We start from the raw sequence: 15,357 nt of genomic DNA on the forward strand, positions 1-15,357 counted from the left end.
TCCCCTAAGTGAACATTCCCTGAGAGACTGGAGGAAGCTGCCAGTTCTCTTAAAGGCTAAGCCCAGTACTGGAATAAGTGTCACTTCTACCATATTCTTTTAGTCAAAGCAGTCACAGTCCAGCCCAGACTTATGAAGGATTGGAAAAATAGACTCCACTTCCTGATGGCAATTGCATACATGGAGGGAAGGAATTGATGGGTATCTTGAAGACACACTACCGTAGTCTAGGTATTGAAAATTGATAGGATAGCTGTGTAAGACCTGACTGAGAAGGGGCATTCAAAGTGAGACTAGTCAACATGGTTGTATCTTTTTGCAGGTACATTAAGCTGTGTGAGGATAGGCAAAGAGTAGGTGGAGAATTGGATTTAAACAATTACGGTTTTGTAAGATGAGTATGTCAGAGGAGGAGAGAAGTTGACATTGTATGCAAGACAGAGATTATAACGATAGGCAGTAGAACTGGAGGTAGGTAAGCAGGGTAGAGAAGACATGAAGGGTGTAAGAAAGTGAAAAAAATGGCAGATCCCAAAAAACTATTAGAACTAACAAAAGAGTAACAAAGTTGCAGGATACAAGATCAATAGACAGAAATCAACAGTGGGTTTATATATTTTCAATGAGCAATCAAAAATGAAGATAACAAGTCCACTTACAATAGCATTTAAAAGAATAAACTACTTGGGTAAAAACTTTACAAAAGAAGTGTTAAGTCTTGTACACTGACACTGTAAAACATTATTAAATCAAATATCTAAATAAATTGGAAGACATCATGGTCATGATTCAGAAGACTTAATATTGTTAAGAAGGCAGTATTCCTCAAATTGACTTAATGGATTCAGTGTAATCTCTGTCAAAATCCCAACTGGCTTCTTTTCAGGAATTGGCAAGCTGATCCTTAAAAATCCAGACGACCCAGGATATCCAAAGTAATCTTGAAAAAAAAAAAGTTGAAAGACTCACACTTCCTGATTTCAAAATATATGACAGAGCAATAGTAATCAAGACAGTGTGGTATTGGTGTAAAGGTAGACACTAGATCAATGAGATGTAGTTGAGAGTTCAGGTATAAACCCTCCAATTTGTAATCAGTTGATTTTTGACTGGTAGGAAGACAGTTCAATGACAGAAGGATTGTCTTTTCAACAAATGGTGCTGGGACAGCTGGATGTCTGCATGCAAAAGAATGAAGTTGGAACCCTATATCCTACCATACACAAAAAATTAAATCAAAATGAATCATAGACCTAAATGTAAGAGTTAAAGCTATGAAACTCTTAGAAGAAAACATAGGACTAAATCTTCATGACTTTGGGTTGGGCAATGGTTTCTTAGATTTGACAGCAAAAGCTGAAATAACAAAGGAAAAATTAGCATTAGTACCACATGAGAATTTAACATTTCTGTGCGTCAGAGGACACCATGAAGAAAATGAAAACAACCCACAGAATGGGAGAAAATATTTGCTAATCATATGTCTGATAAGAGACTTGTATCTAGAATATATAAAGAACTTTTACAACTCAATAATAAAAAAGATAGATAGCCCAATTTTAAACTGAGCCAAGGATTTAAATAGACATTTCTCCAAAGAAGACATACTTATGCAAGATTACATAGCAGATTGGTAGAGCTGGGATTCATAGTTGTATCTGGCTCTAAAATGTGTCATTTTCACTATTATACTACCTTGGTGAACTTAAAATCCAACTCTTCACTCTGTCAAGAACTGAGTTCACAGTAGTTTATCACTTGTTTGGAAGAACTTTTGCTAATTTTAGAATATCGGGAAAAATAAGCCTTATTTCTATCAATACTTTCTAAATGATTTTTTCCTTGTTATATATTAGGACGTCTTGCCTGGCTGGTATACTTGGTTGGGACAGTTGTTGGAGGAAGATTAACGTATACCAGTACAGATGAACATGATGCTATGGATGGAGAATTATCCTGTCGGTAAGTAGTAGCCATATAATTTACAGAAATTTACTAAGTACTTAGAAATTTAGTTACTGAGCTGCTATTATGAGCTAAAGCATTTTGTACTTGGCCTTTTGGAGAAGGTATTATTTTCCTTTTTACTGATGAGAAAACCAAGGCTTAAGTGATTTGTAAAAGTCATATCTCTAATAAGTAGTATAGTCAAATATATTCATATGAATAATATGAGTAAGCTAGTTTTCCATATATTTTAATTCACTTTTAATAACATCTTTCTTTATAACAAAGTAATACATGTTTTTGTTGAACACTAAAGATTTAAATGAAAAGAAAGTTATATATTAATTTGGAAATAACTACTGTCATTTGGTAAAGATCTTTGAGTCTTTAATGTTTGAGAGTATATGTACATTACATGTGTATTTCTCAACTTTTTTTCAACAAAAATTATACTATAATATTGTTTTGTAAACTAAAATTGGGATTCTAGTACTATATCTAATTCATTTTGGGCTGTTATAAGGATTAAATAAGTTAATAATTTAAAAATAATTTTAAAGTGCTTAGGACAATCAATGCCTGGCAAATAGTAAGCACTATATTACCAAAAGAAACCCCAAAATAATTCTTTTTTAAAAACTCAAACATAATAATTATTTATAAACATTTTATCTAGACATGACATATTCTAAGCTATACCATAATTTAAATAGGTCCTTGCTTTGGGAATTTTAGGTTGTTTCTCAATTTTTCCTTATTATAAACGTGAATATTCTTTTAGCTATATCTTTATGTAGATCAAAATAATTTTATTAGAGTTAGGTCCTAAAAGCTAAATAGCTGGTTGAATAGTATATAGCACTTTAAAGACTTTCAATACACATTACCAAATGGCCTTCTGGAAAAGTACCAGTTTATCCTCTGAGCCCAAAGGCCATGAGAGGCTATTGGGTTTTTTCTTTTTTTTTTTTTTTTTTTTGCAGTTGAACACTAGGTGGTAGGATTCTTATCTTTGCCAGTTCATAGGTAACTGATGTCTCATTTTAATTTGTATTTCTTTGTTTACAAGTGGTGTCAAACATTCTTTTCCATTCCTTTTCTTGCCATTTCTATTTTCTCTTTGTGATTTTTTATTATATGTAGATTGTATCATTCACCTGGTTTTCTTTTATGATTATCTTTCCTAATCTATCCGTAAGAGCTCAGTATATATCAGTATATATCAAAGATTGTAATATTTTGCTATTCATTTTCTCCATATGTTTTAATTTGTTTTTGAAATTGCTTTTTTTCTGGCTTTAAACATTTATATATTAAGATCTATGAATTTTTTCTTTCATACTTTTTTCAATGCTCATGTTTAGGAAGGTTGTTCCACACCTGGATAATAAAAATATTCTGCTATATTTTCTCCTGGATCTTTTATGCTTTCAGCTTATATTTAATTTTTAATATATCCAACATTTATTTTGTTACGTACTTTTTCGAAAGTTTCCAAGTGTTAACCAGTTAATGTCAAACCCCACCGTCTACTGATTTGAAATGCTGCATGTATCTTACACAAAATTCTCATGTCTTTTTCTAGGCCTTTCATTCTTCTCCACTGATCTTGGAAGTCTATTAGTACACCACTATCACCCTACTGAAGTCTTTAGTATGATATTCTCCCTCATTATTATTCTTAAATATATTCCTGTTTAATAAATTTGTTGCCATTTTGAATAGAGATTTCTCTCTCATTTCATACCCTTTTTAACCTTTAAACTACCTCATTTCAATGAAATTTGAATCTGAATGGAATATAAATATTTTTAGTTTTTCCTAAGATTTATTATTTCCAATATCAAACCACTTTAAAATATGACTGGGGCATTCTCAAAATGCTTTGATTAATTTTTTTTTTTGCGGCACGCGGGCCTCTCACTGTTGTGGCCTCTCCCGTTGAGGAGCACAGGCTGCGGACGCGCAGGCCCAGTGGCCATGGCTTACAGGCCCAGCCACTCCGCGGCATGTAGGATCCTCCTGGACCGGGGCACAAACCCGTGTCCCCTGCATCGGCAGGCGGACTCTCAACCACTGCGCCACCAGGGAAGCCCTGCTTTGATTAATTTTAAACCAAGTGAACAATTTACTTCTGTAACATCTTTTAATATTACATATTTAGTAAAGTTTTTGCTATAGTTAGTTCGATTTTTTTTTTAATGTTTTCATCATCAAGTAGAGAATTTCCCACTGGCACTATTTTCCTGAAAAATATATATAACGGGAAATAAACAAAAGTATCTGCCAAGTAGAAAATTTTAATTTTTTCTTTAAGCGGCAAACATATTTAGCTCTCAGTAAGATTTGTTTTGTGTTTAGCCTGTCTTCCCTAGGAAACAAAGTCTTAGTTGAAGTTTATGGGCTAAGAGTTTTTTGTGGGGTGGGGAAAAGGATACATTTTCAGGGAAGAAAGAATGAAGGAAAAGTGAGTAAAAGATAAAACAGGTTATGTGTTGATTAGTTGATGAAAATATTGTGACCAGAGTTCCTCGGGAACCTATTCCTGTATTACCTCTAGGAGCAGCGGTTCAGTATTTGCTAATTCAGTTTTTATGGCCATTTTACAGCACATAACTACCATAAATAATGAGAATCAACTATAGAAGGTGGTGCATTACACACCTGGTTGCTCACTTTTACAGGTTTCCCCAGAGACCACATGGAACCAGCTGTGCTTCAAAGCAGTCCATCTTGGTGGTGGTGGGGGGACGGGGACTGAGGGCAAGTGGTTTATATGTTCACTTATTTCTACACCCCATTTTTAGTGGTTGAAATCTACTCCCGGAGAGTATAACTTTTCCATACTTCTTAGTTGTGTTCCCTGGCCTCTTTGAGGAGCTGCTGGGGAAGCCAGAGCTACTATTGGTCCTGTTGGTTGGAGGTAGGGGCTGGCTGGAGCTATGGTAGGCCTTTCCTCCCCCTGAGTGAGGATTTGTAACTGCAGTAGCTGTGCGAGTCTTTACTGGGGCTACAAGGCAAGTGGTTGAGCCCAGGGACAGGAGGAGAGGTGGTGGTGGGGTTGGTGGGGGGTTAAACGGGGCCGAGCAGATTCAAGGTGGGGTATGTACCAGGACTTACATAATTTGCCTAGAGAAAACATAAATATATGTGTTTTAACATACTGAGATTTTAAATTAAATGAGAATGATGTTATATGTAAAATTTTAAAATATCAGTTTCACATGGAGAAATCCAGGTAACTAGAACTGTCATACTGTTGCCTTTTGGTGTTGTTATATGATGACCTTTTTAACTTCTGGGAGGACACTACCAAATTGGACGTTGAGGAGCTCCTGCCAAAAATCTGTGTGTTATTTTATCAGAAAAAGGTTGATATTCATAAAAACTTTGAATATTGTGATAATGATATTTAAAACATGTTACTTTAACATTTTTAAATATGCTGCTTTAACTTGGCAAATAAGTATATTTGTGCTCAGGCCACACAATTCTGATTAAATAAAGATAACTTTATAATCATTTCAGTTTCATTCATCATGACCAGAATGTAAACCTCTTGAGAGATTTCCCAGGGATTTTGTCTTGTCCTGTATCCTCTCTAATTTGCTGGTGGCTGCTTCTTTTCGGCTCATTCCTCTCAGTTAGGCCACCCTCTGTTTCTGTTTCTTCATGTTGCTCTCACCTGTTCATCTCTCAATCATTCCTCATTATTCATTGAAGACTTCTGCAGCTAGCTCAGTGTTTTGCTCTCTGCCCCAAACCCTGCTGTGATATAGATGACTTCAACTTCTTTCCCATCCGGTAGGTGTTGCTTCCTCTTCTCTACACAAGACACTTCCAGTGGCTTCCTGTCACACGTGAAACAAATTCCAAATTCTTGCCATAGCCCAAAGTGTACTGTGCTACTTCTCTGACCTTATTTCCTATCCCTTTTCATTCAGCTCAGCTACATACACTGACCTCCTTGCTATTGAGTATTACCAATATGTTTTCGCTTTAGGGACTTTGCGCTTCTCTTCTGCTAGGAATGCTTTCTCCCAGAGGTTTATGTAGTACTCCGTCACTTCAATCAGGTCTGTACCTAGATGTCTCTACCTCTTTTGACCTCCCTATCCAAAATAACATCTTTATCCTACTTTAGTTTTCTTCACAGCACTTATTACCTCTTGATGTTTATTCCACTAGAATAGGGAAGGAATAAGCTTTATCTGCTTTGTTCACTGCTGTATCTTTATCTCATCTGCCTGGCAAAACCTAAACTCTGAAGGAATTCAGTTTTCTCTTAATTTGTCGAGTGATAAAAGAAATTGCACACTTCTTTAGGTAGGTACCATTGCCAACTAAGATATCTTTTTTTTTTTTAACCTTAACTGAGCCCTCAGCATGGCTCAGTGATTTGTGTTATTTTAGTAATTCTTATCTTCTGACTTCCAAACACTTACTGAACTGTTTTCCTTGCATGTGTTGTCCCACATGTACCTCTAATTCAGTGACTAAACTTAAACTCATCTCTTCCATCCACTCCCGACCCTGACTCTCTTTGTGTGTCTCATCACTGTCCACTCAATTGCCTAGGCTTGAATCCTGGGACTTCTCCTTAACTTTTTCTTTTTTCTCTCACCAGCATCCGTATAGTCATCAAATTCTGTCACTTCTACCTTCTGCTTATCCCAATTAGTCCAGTTATTTCTATTACCCTTGCTGTTTTAACTCCTGTCATCATTTGCCTGGATTCATGCTACAGTTTTATGTGGGCACCTTGTTTCCTCTCTGGCTTTCTAAAATAAAGATTTGATTATGTCTGTGCTTTGCTGAAAGTCTGCAATGACTTTCATTGCTACTGGGATTAAAATCAATGTGATTTATCAGGCTCTTCATAATCTGGGTCCTGCCTGTCTCAGTAGCCTCATCTTGTGCCACTGACTGTCTTATAGCTGTATGGAACTTTTTTTCAGCTCTTAAATGAGCCATGCTTCCCCCCCTGCCCCCCCCCGCCCCTCCCGTCTAGAAAGCTGCACATGCTTTCCCCTTTCTCTTGACACTCTCTGCTCTGTTCCATCCTAGAATGTTAGGAGCTCTCGCTAATTTCTTTGTAGTGTTTATTATAGCACTTGTCATTCGTTATTCTAATTGCTTGTTTTACTGTCTTTCCCTGCATAGGCTATAGATTTCTGGAGGACTGGGAATATATATGTTTTGCTCAGTATTGTATTCTGAACTCCTAATACATACCTGCCATATTGTAGGCCTTCAAATATTTGTTGACTGAATAAGTACTTCCGGAATTGGATATTAAGGGGAATATAAAAGAGTTGATTATCCAAACATTCATTTCTTTATACTTAAAATGGTGTACATATACTTGGATCAAAATTATTTAATATTTATCTTTTTATTCCCTCCATGCTCCAAAGATAATTTAAGATAAAGGTAAAAATAAATGTAGGACAATAAATTGAAACACAAGTGAGTATTGTATATACAATACAAGCTTTGGTCTTATGCACTTATTAGAGGTGGCCACAGATCTTTGAAGGACACTGTGGCAGAGACTACTAGTTGTCTTGTATCTCTTCTTTCCTTCTTCTGCAGTAATAGAATACCTGAAATGTTTTGCTGTGCATTGGCCACCTGAATAAGACTAGATTTACTAGAATCTCTTGCAGCTAGGTATGGTTAAGTGATTATGTTCTGGGCAATTGAATGTAAGTGAATGTGGTACGTGTAACATATATGCACATGGGTGGAGCTGAAGAAGCCATCTTAGACCATAAAGTGATTGGGTGAGTGGAGGCAAGTGTAACAACAAGATGGAAGGAACCTGAGTCCCTGATACACCATGGAGCACCAACTAGTCCTAGAGCATTGCCTTGAATTTTTTTTTTTGCTTGAGAGAAAAATAACATCTGTATTGTTTAAGCCATTGTTTTTGGATTTCAGTCACTTGCAACTGAACTTCTTGTACGACTATCAGAGCTTATTTGACAGATGGATCATGTACCCTTCTGGGAACTCTTTCCTACTCTCCTGTTGGGGATTGTTGGAGTGCCTTTGCAATTCATATCAAGCTGGTGATTTGCATTGCCTCTTAAGCAAATGTGAATCACCAGCTTGATATGAGCTGTAAAGGCACCCCAACAAACTTGGCTATTGGTTTCATGTCTTCCTCAGATTTTTGGAACGTATGTTATTAAAAGAAAATAAAAGTAAACAAGCCATTGCATAGAATCAACAAAGAACCAGAGTAAGAAAAAGGAGGTCCTACTCATAAAGAATTTAACAGCAGGATATGCTTTAAGTCATTTAAGAAATCACCTGGATCCAGAGATGAAGTTTGGTGTGTGTATCTATTTATTTAACTAAAAATTACTTCAGGAGTCTGTGCATTCACAAATACACAGACTTTAAAAGTGAGCTTTGTCACCTCCTTTCAAAATCAGAGAATAAACACATCTTTTTAGGAAAAACAAACACACCTGGTTGAGTCATTCTTAAATTTGATCTTTATAAGCTTTCCTTTATGAATTTTAATAGCATTAAAGATATTTAGTAAGTGAAGGTACTTTTAAATAAGTAGCTTAATTTAGGAATTAATAACTATAAAAATGGTTACCAAAATATTATTTCATAACACTTTGGCAATAAATACCAAGTTTTTTAAAGAAATTCATTCACTGTAACCTACACATTTTGTTCCTAGAACTCTTTGCTGGTAGGGAATAGGAGAATAATTATAGTTCACTGAAATGTAAGTTTGTATTCAAAATGAGATTATTAAAATTTGGTGTAGCCTTAATTTTATACAGTGTTTTGGAAAGTTATTTAATAATATGAAAAAAATAATTGGGCAAGATATGTTTAGTGAGACAGTTCAATGGAATAAAATAAACGGTCCAGGAAGTAATATGAATGCATAAATGGACCTAATGTATGTGATAAGGGGGTAATTCAAATTAGTGGGCAAAAGACAGACTATACAAGAAAGAAATGGTGTTGAAGCAGCTGGGTAGCCATCTGTGAAAAAATGTTGATCCATATCTCACCAGATAGGTTCAAGGTTAATTTCAGTGTATCATACAGTTGAATGTAAAAAGATGGAACAAAAACACCTCATATTTGGGTAAGACCTTGTTATTATATAAAATCCATAAGAGAAAAATTGGTAAGGTTTTCTGCATAAGAAAAAGAAGAAAAACATGCATGGTATTAAAAAAACACCATAGGGCTTCCCTGGTGGCGCAGTGGTTGAGAGTCCGCCTGCCGATGCAGGGGACACGGGTTCGTGCCCCGGTCCGGGAAGATCCCACATGCTGCGGAGCAGCTGGGCCCGTGAGCCATGGCCGCTGAGCCTGCGTGTTCAGAGCCTGTGCTCTGCAATGGGAGAGGCCACAACAGTGAGAGGCCCGCGTACCGCAAAAAAACAAAACAAAACAAAACAAACACCATAAAGTCAAAAGACAAATGAAAAAGTGGGGAAAAATATTTACATCTCAATCACAGGCAAAGGGCTCAGTTTTCTAATATATAAAGAATTTGTTAGCAGTAAAAAAATAACCCAACAGAAAAATCAAAAAAGGATATGAGCAAAAAGGGCACACAAAAGGACATATGTATTACTTAAAAATATGGAAAATTTTGACTTTACATTCATGAGAGAAATACAAATTAAAACTTCACTGAGATACCATTTTTCAGATTCCAGTAAATTGTAAAGTTTAATATCACCCTGAATTATTTATATGTATATAGACACTCTCATTTACTGATGATGGGAGTATAAATTGTTTGTTTCATTGGAAGGCAATTTTGTAATAGCTATCAAAATTGTAAATTCATATTCTTTAAGCTAGTAATTTGACTTTTACTGGTGTATATTATAACTGAACATGTGTGCAGTGATGTGTACAAAATTGTTAATTGCATCATTTTTGTAACAGCAAAAAATTGTAAACAACCTTAGTGTCCCTCAGTGGGGGAAAGTATGAAAATAATGTGGTATGTTCATATAATGATGTTCAGCAGCTGTAAAAAGAGAATAAGGAAGCTCTTTATATCTGACATGAAAAGATCTCTAAGATATATTATTAAATGAAAAAAGCTAGGTTTAACAATATAACAGTGTAGTATGCTCCATATGTGTAAAAGAGTTGGGAGGAGAATGTATAGTCATACATACATTTTAAAAGTCTCTGGAATGACACAAACCGTTAACAGCGTGTGTGTATGTTCTCGTGTGCATACATGGAAGGAAGTGAGTGGGTTAGGGCTAGGCATAGCCGCCTTTGCATAATGAGAAAAAAGAGAAATAGGTGCTGTTTCCTCCAGAACTTCTACTTCTGTTTCTTAAAAATTTTATTATGATATGCTAATTTTGTTAGCACCAGGCAGTTGGCAGCCATTCACTGGAAAATTTTAATGAAAATAGATAGATAACAGAAGGATTTGGGGGTGGGGGGAAATTCTAGACTAAGCTTTTTATTCTATTAAGCTTTTTCTCTAGGAAATTTAATTTAACCTTTAGTTCATTTATGATTTTTTGATAATAATAGTTGCATACTTGTATTAAAAATATTTGATTTTGTTAAGATCATCTTGTAATTTATTTCAGGTAAGATTTTTATTACTCATTAAGAAAGTGATACAGCTTGATGGCTGTACCTCTTTTTTTTGTATTTTGAACCATATGACCCCAAAATATATAGTTATATGAAAATATGTTGTAATGAAAAAGTAAAATACAAAACTACACATTCAATATCATTTTTCTTTTACTAAAATATTATATATATACATAAATATATAAGTTAATACCTGTGTTTATATAATAGTTATAATTGTAGATATTTACTATATATGTATATGTCATATGTATCTATATATAAATGTTTAGTAAAATAATAAATGCATGTCCATGTAGGTTTGTATGCATGTATATGAAGTGCATGTGTTAAGAAAAAGGGCTAGAAGGAATTAGACCAAATTGTAGTATCTCTTCGTGGTAGGATTTCAGATGATTTTTAAAAATATTTTCGTTATAAGCATTTGTATTTTTCCACTTTTTATATTATATAAAATTGATGATAAATGTTTTAATGGTATTTCTCTAAGAATTTTTACTGAAGCTTCTTTTTTCCTTCATGAAAAGAGTTTTTCAGCTTATATCTTTAATGGATACCGGATTGCCTCAGTGTTCTAATGAGAAAATAGAACTTGCAATTCTGTGGTTCTTGGATCAGTTTCGTAAAACATATGTTGGTGATCAACTTCAGCGAACCTCAAAGGTAGGTTTTTACTAGAGATTAAAATTAATGTTATTGAAGATGAAGAAAGGTGTTCACATGTAACAGCTTTAAGCTGAATGATATATTTGGGCAATTTCTACATAAGAAATTTAGTTGATCAATTGAAGTCGGTTGATTAATTGGTATTGAAGGCAATGTGAGATTGCTTGTTTTATGCCTAGATTTACCATTGTCTTTGAAGATTGATTGGCAGAGTTAGACAATATTTTTTATGTGGTTAGTCATTAGTTAAGATTATTTTAAACACCTTAATGAATTTTGCCTTATTGTATTTCAAGGTTTAAAACATACGATTTACTCTTTTAGTAGTTCTGAGGGTTTTGGTGGGGGGGTTTTTTGATACTTATTTTTGTGGTTTCCAGTGTATTTTCCACTCATTTCTTGGCATTTTTACATGATAAATGATGAGGACAAGAAGAGTAAGACATGCCTTTGAGAGGCTGCAGTTAACTTAGTGAAGGGAACATTTCTACTATGGTGATTGAAAGTTTAGCATTAGCAAGTTCAGATGAATTGATCTTAAGGCATTAAGGTATTATTGAGGGCATTTATGTGAACCCTAGCCAAATATTTAGTAGCACTTGGACACTGAGTAAGATCTATGAGGGGTTTTTTTTCTTTTCTTTTCTTCCTAGAATAATAACTTTCCAAAACCTTCTCTGTTGGAAGTCCTAAGGATATTCTTATCTCCTTTGGATTTATAGTTTGTATTAGTAATGTTAAGAGATTAAGTTCTAGAATAAGCTTTTTATATTGAACTGAGCTTTTTTTTCCCTGGGAAATTTAGCTTAACCTTCAGTTCATTTATGGTTTTCTGTTAATAGTAGTTGTATAGTAGTATGAAAAGTATTTGATTTTGTTAAGATCATCCTTTAGTTTACTTCAGGTAAAATTTTCTTTGCTTTTTAAGAAGGTGATGTAGTTTGATGCTTTCTTTGTGAAATACATTGTGATATTTTATTGCCATTTAGGATTTGTTTTCATTCAGGATTAATATCAAAAAAATTTTCTTAGAATTAAGCTGACATTGAATGAGACAACTAGGGAGAAAAAGGAGTAGCTAGATATAACTGTTTTAGGTTGACAGTAAGACAAATTAGAATCAGACAAAAATTACATGGTATAAAATTTATACAGGGTACACATTGAATTATGATAAACTGTCTTGTTTTAAATGTACCCAGAGAGTTTATTTTGCTTTTGCAAAAGTGAATACTCTTGAAACATTGCTTATCTAATATCCATTTGGTCTGGGTCCTAAATCAGAACAGTGTAATATGGAGTGGAAAAGCCTTAAAATTATTGTGGTTAAAGCACTTGGAAATAATTATGTAAAATGAAATCGATTGTTTTAGGGCAATGGGTTTGAGAAGTTTTTTTTCTGAAGATTCTTATATGTATATAACTTTTAATATAAGGTAATTGTGAAAAAAGTGAATTATAAAAGATAAGTTTTTCTTTTTTGAAATTGCTTACATATTAGGAAAAAATAAACACATCATCAGACTGGTGTTGATTCTTTTATTTTAATTTTACTCTAACGTTTTTGATGCATCTTATCCTATTTTCAAAGAGAATAAGGTGATTTTATTTCTGAGGCATTCCTACTGCATAACCTTGAAGTGAAGCCAAAGCTTTCCACTTTTCTTTTTTTTTGGCTTGTCTGCTGATCTGCCTTAGTAGGAACTGTTCTGGGGGTCCTTATTGTGTGCCCTGGCACTCTTCTAGGAACTCTTCACATTCTCTCTAGGTCTTATAACAAGCCTGCAAGTTTGGTATTATTGTTCCCATTTTACAAATGAAAGAAAAGACTGTCTAAGACATTTAAAATAAGTTCTCTACATACTGTTTTTCTGTCAACCAACTAAGGAGGACCAGATGGAAAATATTTTTTGGTGAGAGCATTCCGGATTATGGCAAAAAAAGGGAGAGCATTAGGTTAAAGTAAGCGAATAATGTTCAGTGTGTGCTTATTTTGTACCAGGAACTTTCCTAAGCTCTCTTAAGCATTATGTCGTTTAATTGGATCGTATAGAGTATGACTTAAAGTTCTTCCCAGTCTCTTTTCTATGTATGTCATCAGTTTCATGCTTCACTACTCCATACTTGTATTGCATACTTTATGTGTACTAAATTTTTTTCAGCTCCTTTAACAGTCTACGTTCTCTTTCAATTCTGGACCTTTGAAAAAACTTGTTTCCTTTGCCTAGGACACTATTTTTTTTAATTCAGCTTCCACTTCCCTGCCTTACTTAGCTAACTTCTACTTTTCTTTCACATCAGATACCCCATCCTTTAGGATGCTCTTCTTAACTTAAATTCTGGGAGAGTTTCTGTCCCCTATTTTAGGATTATTATACTGCATTGTAATTATTTCTTAGCAAAACATATAGAGACTATAATTTGGGTTAGGACTGTTCTGTCTTCTTTATTGTTATCACCTCCACATGCTTGGCATATTCCTTGTATGCTTTCTGCTAGATAATGGTTGAATGTATATATTTAGTAGAATTTCATAGGAATTGTGTCTAGATATCATGTATAATACTTTCAGGTAATAAAGGGTATGTTCTTGAGTTGGAAAATGATGCTGACTTTAGTGAAATTGTTTGACAGTTTTTTATAAAAGATATATTAATTGATTTATTTTTAATTTATTTATTTTTGGCTACACTGGGTCTTTGTTGCTGCACACGGGCTTTCTCTAGTTGCGGCGAGTGGGGGCTACTCTTTGTTGTGGTGCACGGCCTTCTCTTTACGGTGGCTTCTCTAGGCACGGGCTCTAGGCGTGCGGGCTCAGTAGTGGTGGCACGCGGGCTTCAGTAGTTGTGGCTCATGGGCTCTAGAGCACAGGCTCAGTAGTTGTGGCTCACGGGCTTAGTTGCTCCACGGCATGTGGGATCTTCCCGGACCAGGGCTCGAACCCGTGTCCCCTGCATTGGCAGGCAGATTCTTAACCACTGCGCCACCAGGGAAGCCCTGTTTGACAATTTTAAGTAAGGTATACCATTAATAAGCATCTTAAAAATTCTATAAAAGCCTTCATATGCAAAATCATATAATTTATAGAAATAAATGCTCCAAGAACCAAGGTGGGAATCATTGAAGTGATTGTATAGAAGTATGTCCTATAAGTGAGAAAGAAAAGTCATAAATAGTAGCTGTAGGCATTAATTGAGCAATTAGTCTGTGCCAAAGACTTTGCTCAGCACTTGACAGGCATCTAATTTCATCTCACAAAAACTCCATGGAAATAGTTGTCTTTATTAACATCCCCACCACTTTTTACAGATATGGAAACTGAGGCTTGGAATAGTTAATTAATTTGATTAAGTGGTTGAATCTGGATTTGAACCCAGGACACTTGATAGAGCCTTTGCTGCTAACCACTTTGCTGTATTGCCTCCTGTTGGATCTTTGGCAGGGGTATTGAATGGGCCTTTCAAGCTCAACAGGTTCTAAAAAGAAACATTGTCTTCTAAAATGCTTTCTACCTAGTTTTCTATTTTGAGGAAGAATGACTTTTAACCCAAAATTTCCACTTTGTTCTTATTTCTTATGTCTAATCTGTCACCTATTCTTGCTGATTTTATTGCCTAAATATCTCTCAGTTCCACTCCTTTCTCAGGAGTGGAACTTTCCTTTTTATTCTTGTTACTGCTTACATTTCTCACTAGATTTCAAAAGTCTTCTGGTTGTACTCTTTGTTTCCTTTTTGCCTTCTTCCAGTCCATTTTCCATACTGCCACCAGAGTAATCTTTTCTTCAGTAGAAAACCAGAGAGAATAGTGTAATGAAGAGTCACACATCCATCTTCCAGCTTTGTCAAATCTGAATGCTTTGCCATATTTACTTCAGATCTGTACATTTTAAAATTAAATATTGAAAACATTGCTCTGATTCTATTTGCCTCATTTCTTGCCCAAAAGTAACCACTACCCTAAATTTAGTGTGATTTTCATGCACGATATCGTTCTTTCCCACATTTCTATATATTTATTAACAAAATATAGTATTATTAACTTTATAGAAAATTATTAGGCAGAAACTTGCCTTTTTTGATCAACATTGTTTTTGAGATTTATCCATGATGATACATGTAGTT

The 15,357-nt window shown here is 34.7% G+C and overlaps 1 protein-coding gene across 2 annotated transcripts in view; it reads left to right on the plus strand.

Annotated features, from left to right (window-relative positions):
• Positions 1 to 15,357, plus strand: part of RANBP17 (RAN binding protein 17) — a 316,163-nt gene that overhangs the window by 69,385 nt on the left and 231,421 nt on the right. For both annotated transcript variants that reach the window (XM_029215882.1, XM_029215883.1), the window contains 2 exons: positions 1,857 to 1,962; positions 11,096 to 11,231. In XM_029215882.1, the coding sequence (XP_029071715.1) occupies positions 1,857 to 1,962; positions 11,096 to 11,231 (242 nt within the window). The remainder of the gene's footprint in view (positions 1 to 1,856; positions 1,963 to 11,095; positions 11,232 to 15,357) is intronic.

The sequence above is a fragment of the Monodon monoceros genome, unplaced genomic scaffold (genome assembly GCF_005190385.1).
Source record: "Monodon monoceros isolate NGI ecotype Baffin Bay Population unplaced genomic scaffold, NGI_Narwhal_1 Super_Scaffold_12, whole genome shotgun sequence".
NCBI classification, from domain to species: Eukaryota; Metazoa; Chordata; class Mammalia; order Artiodactyla; family Monodontidae; genus Monodon; species Monodon monoceros.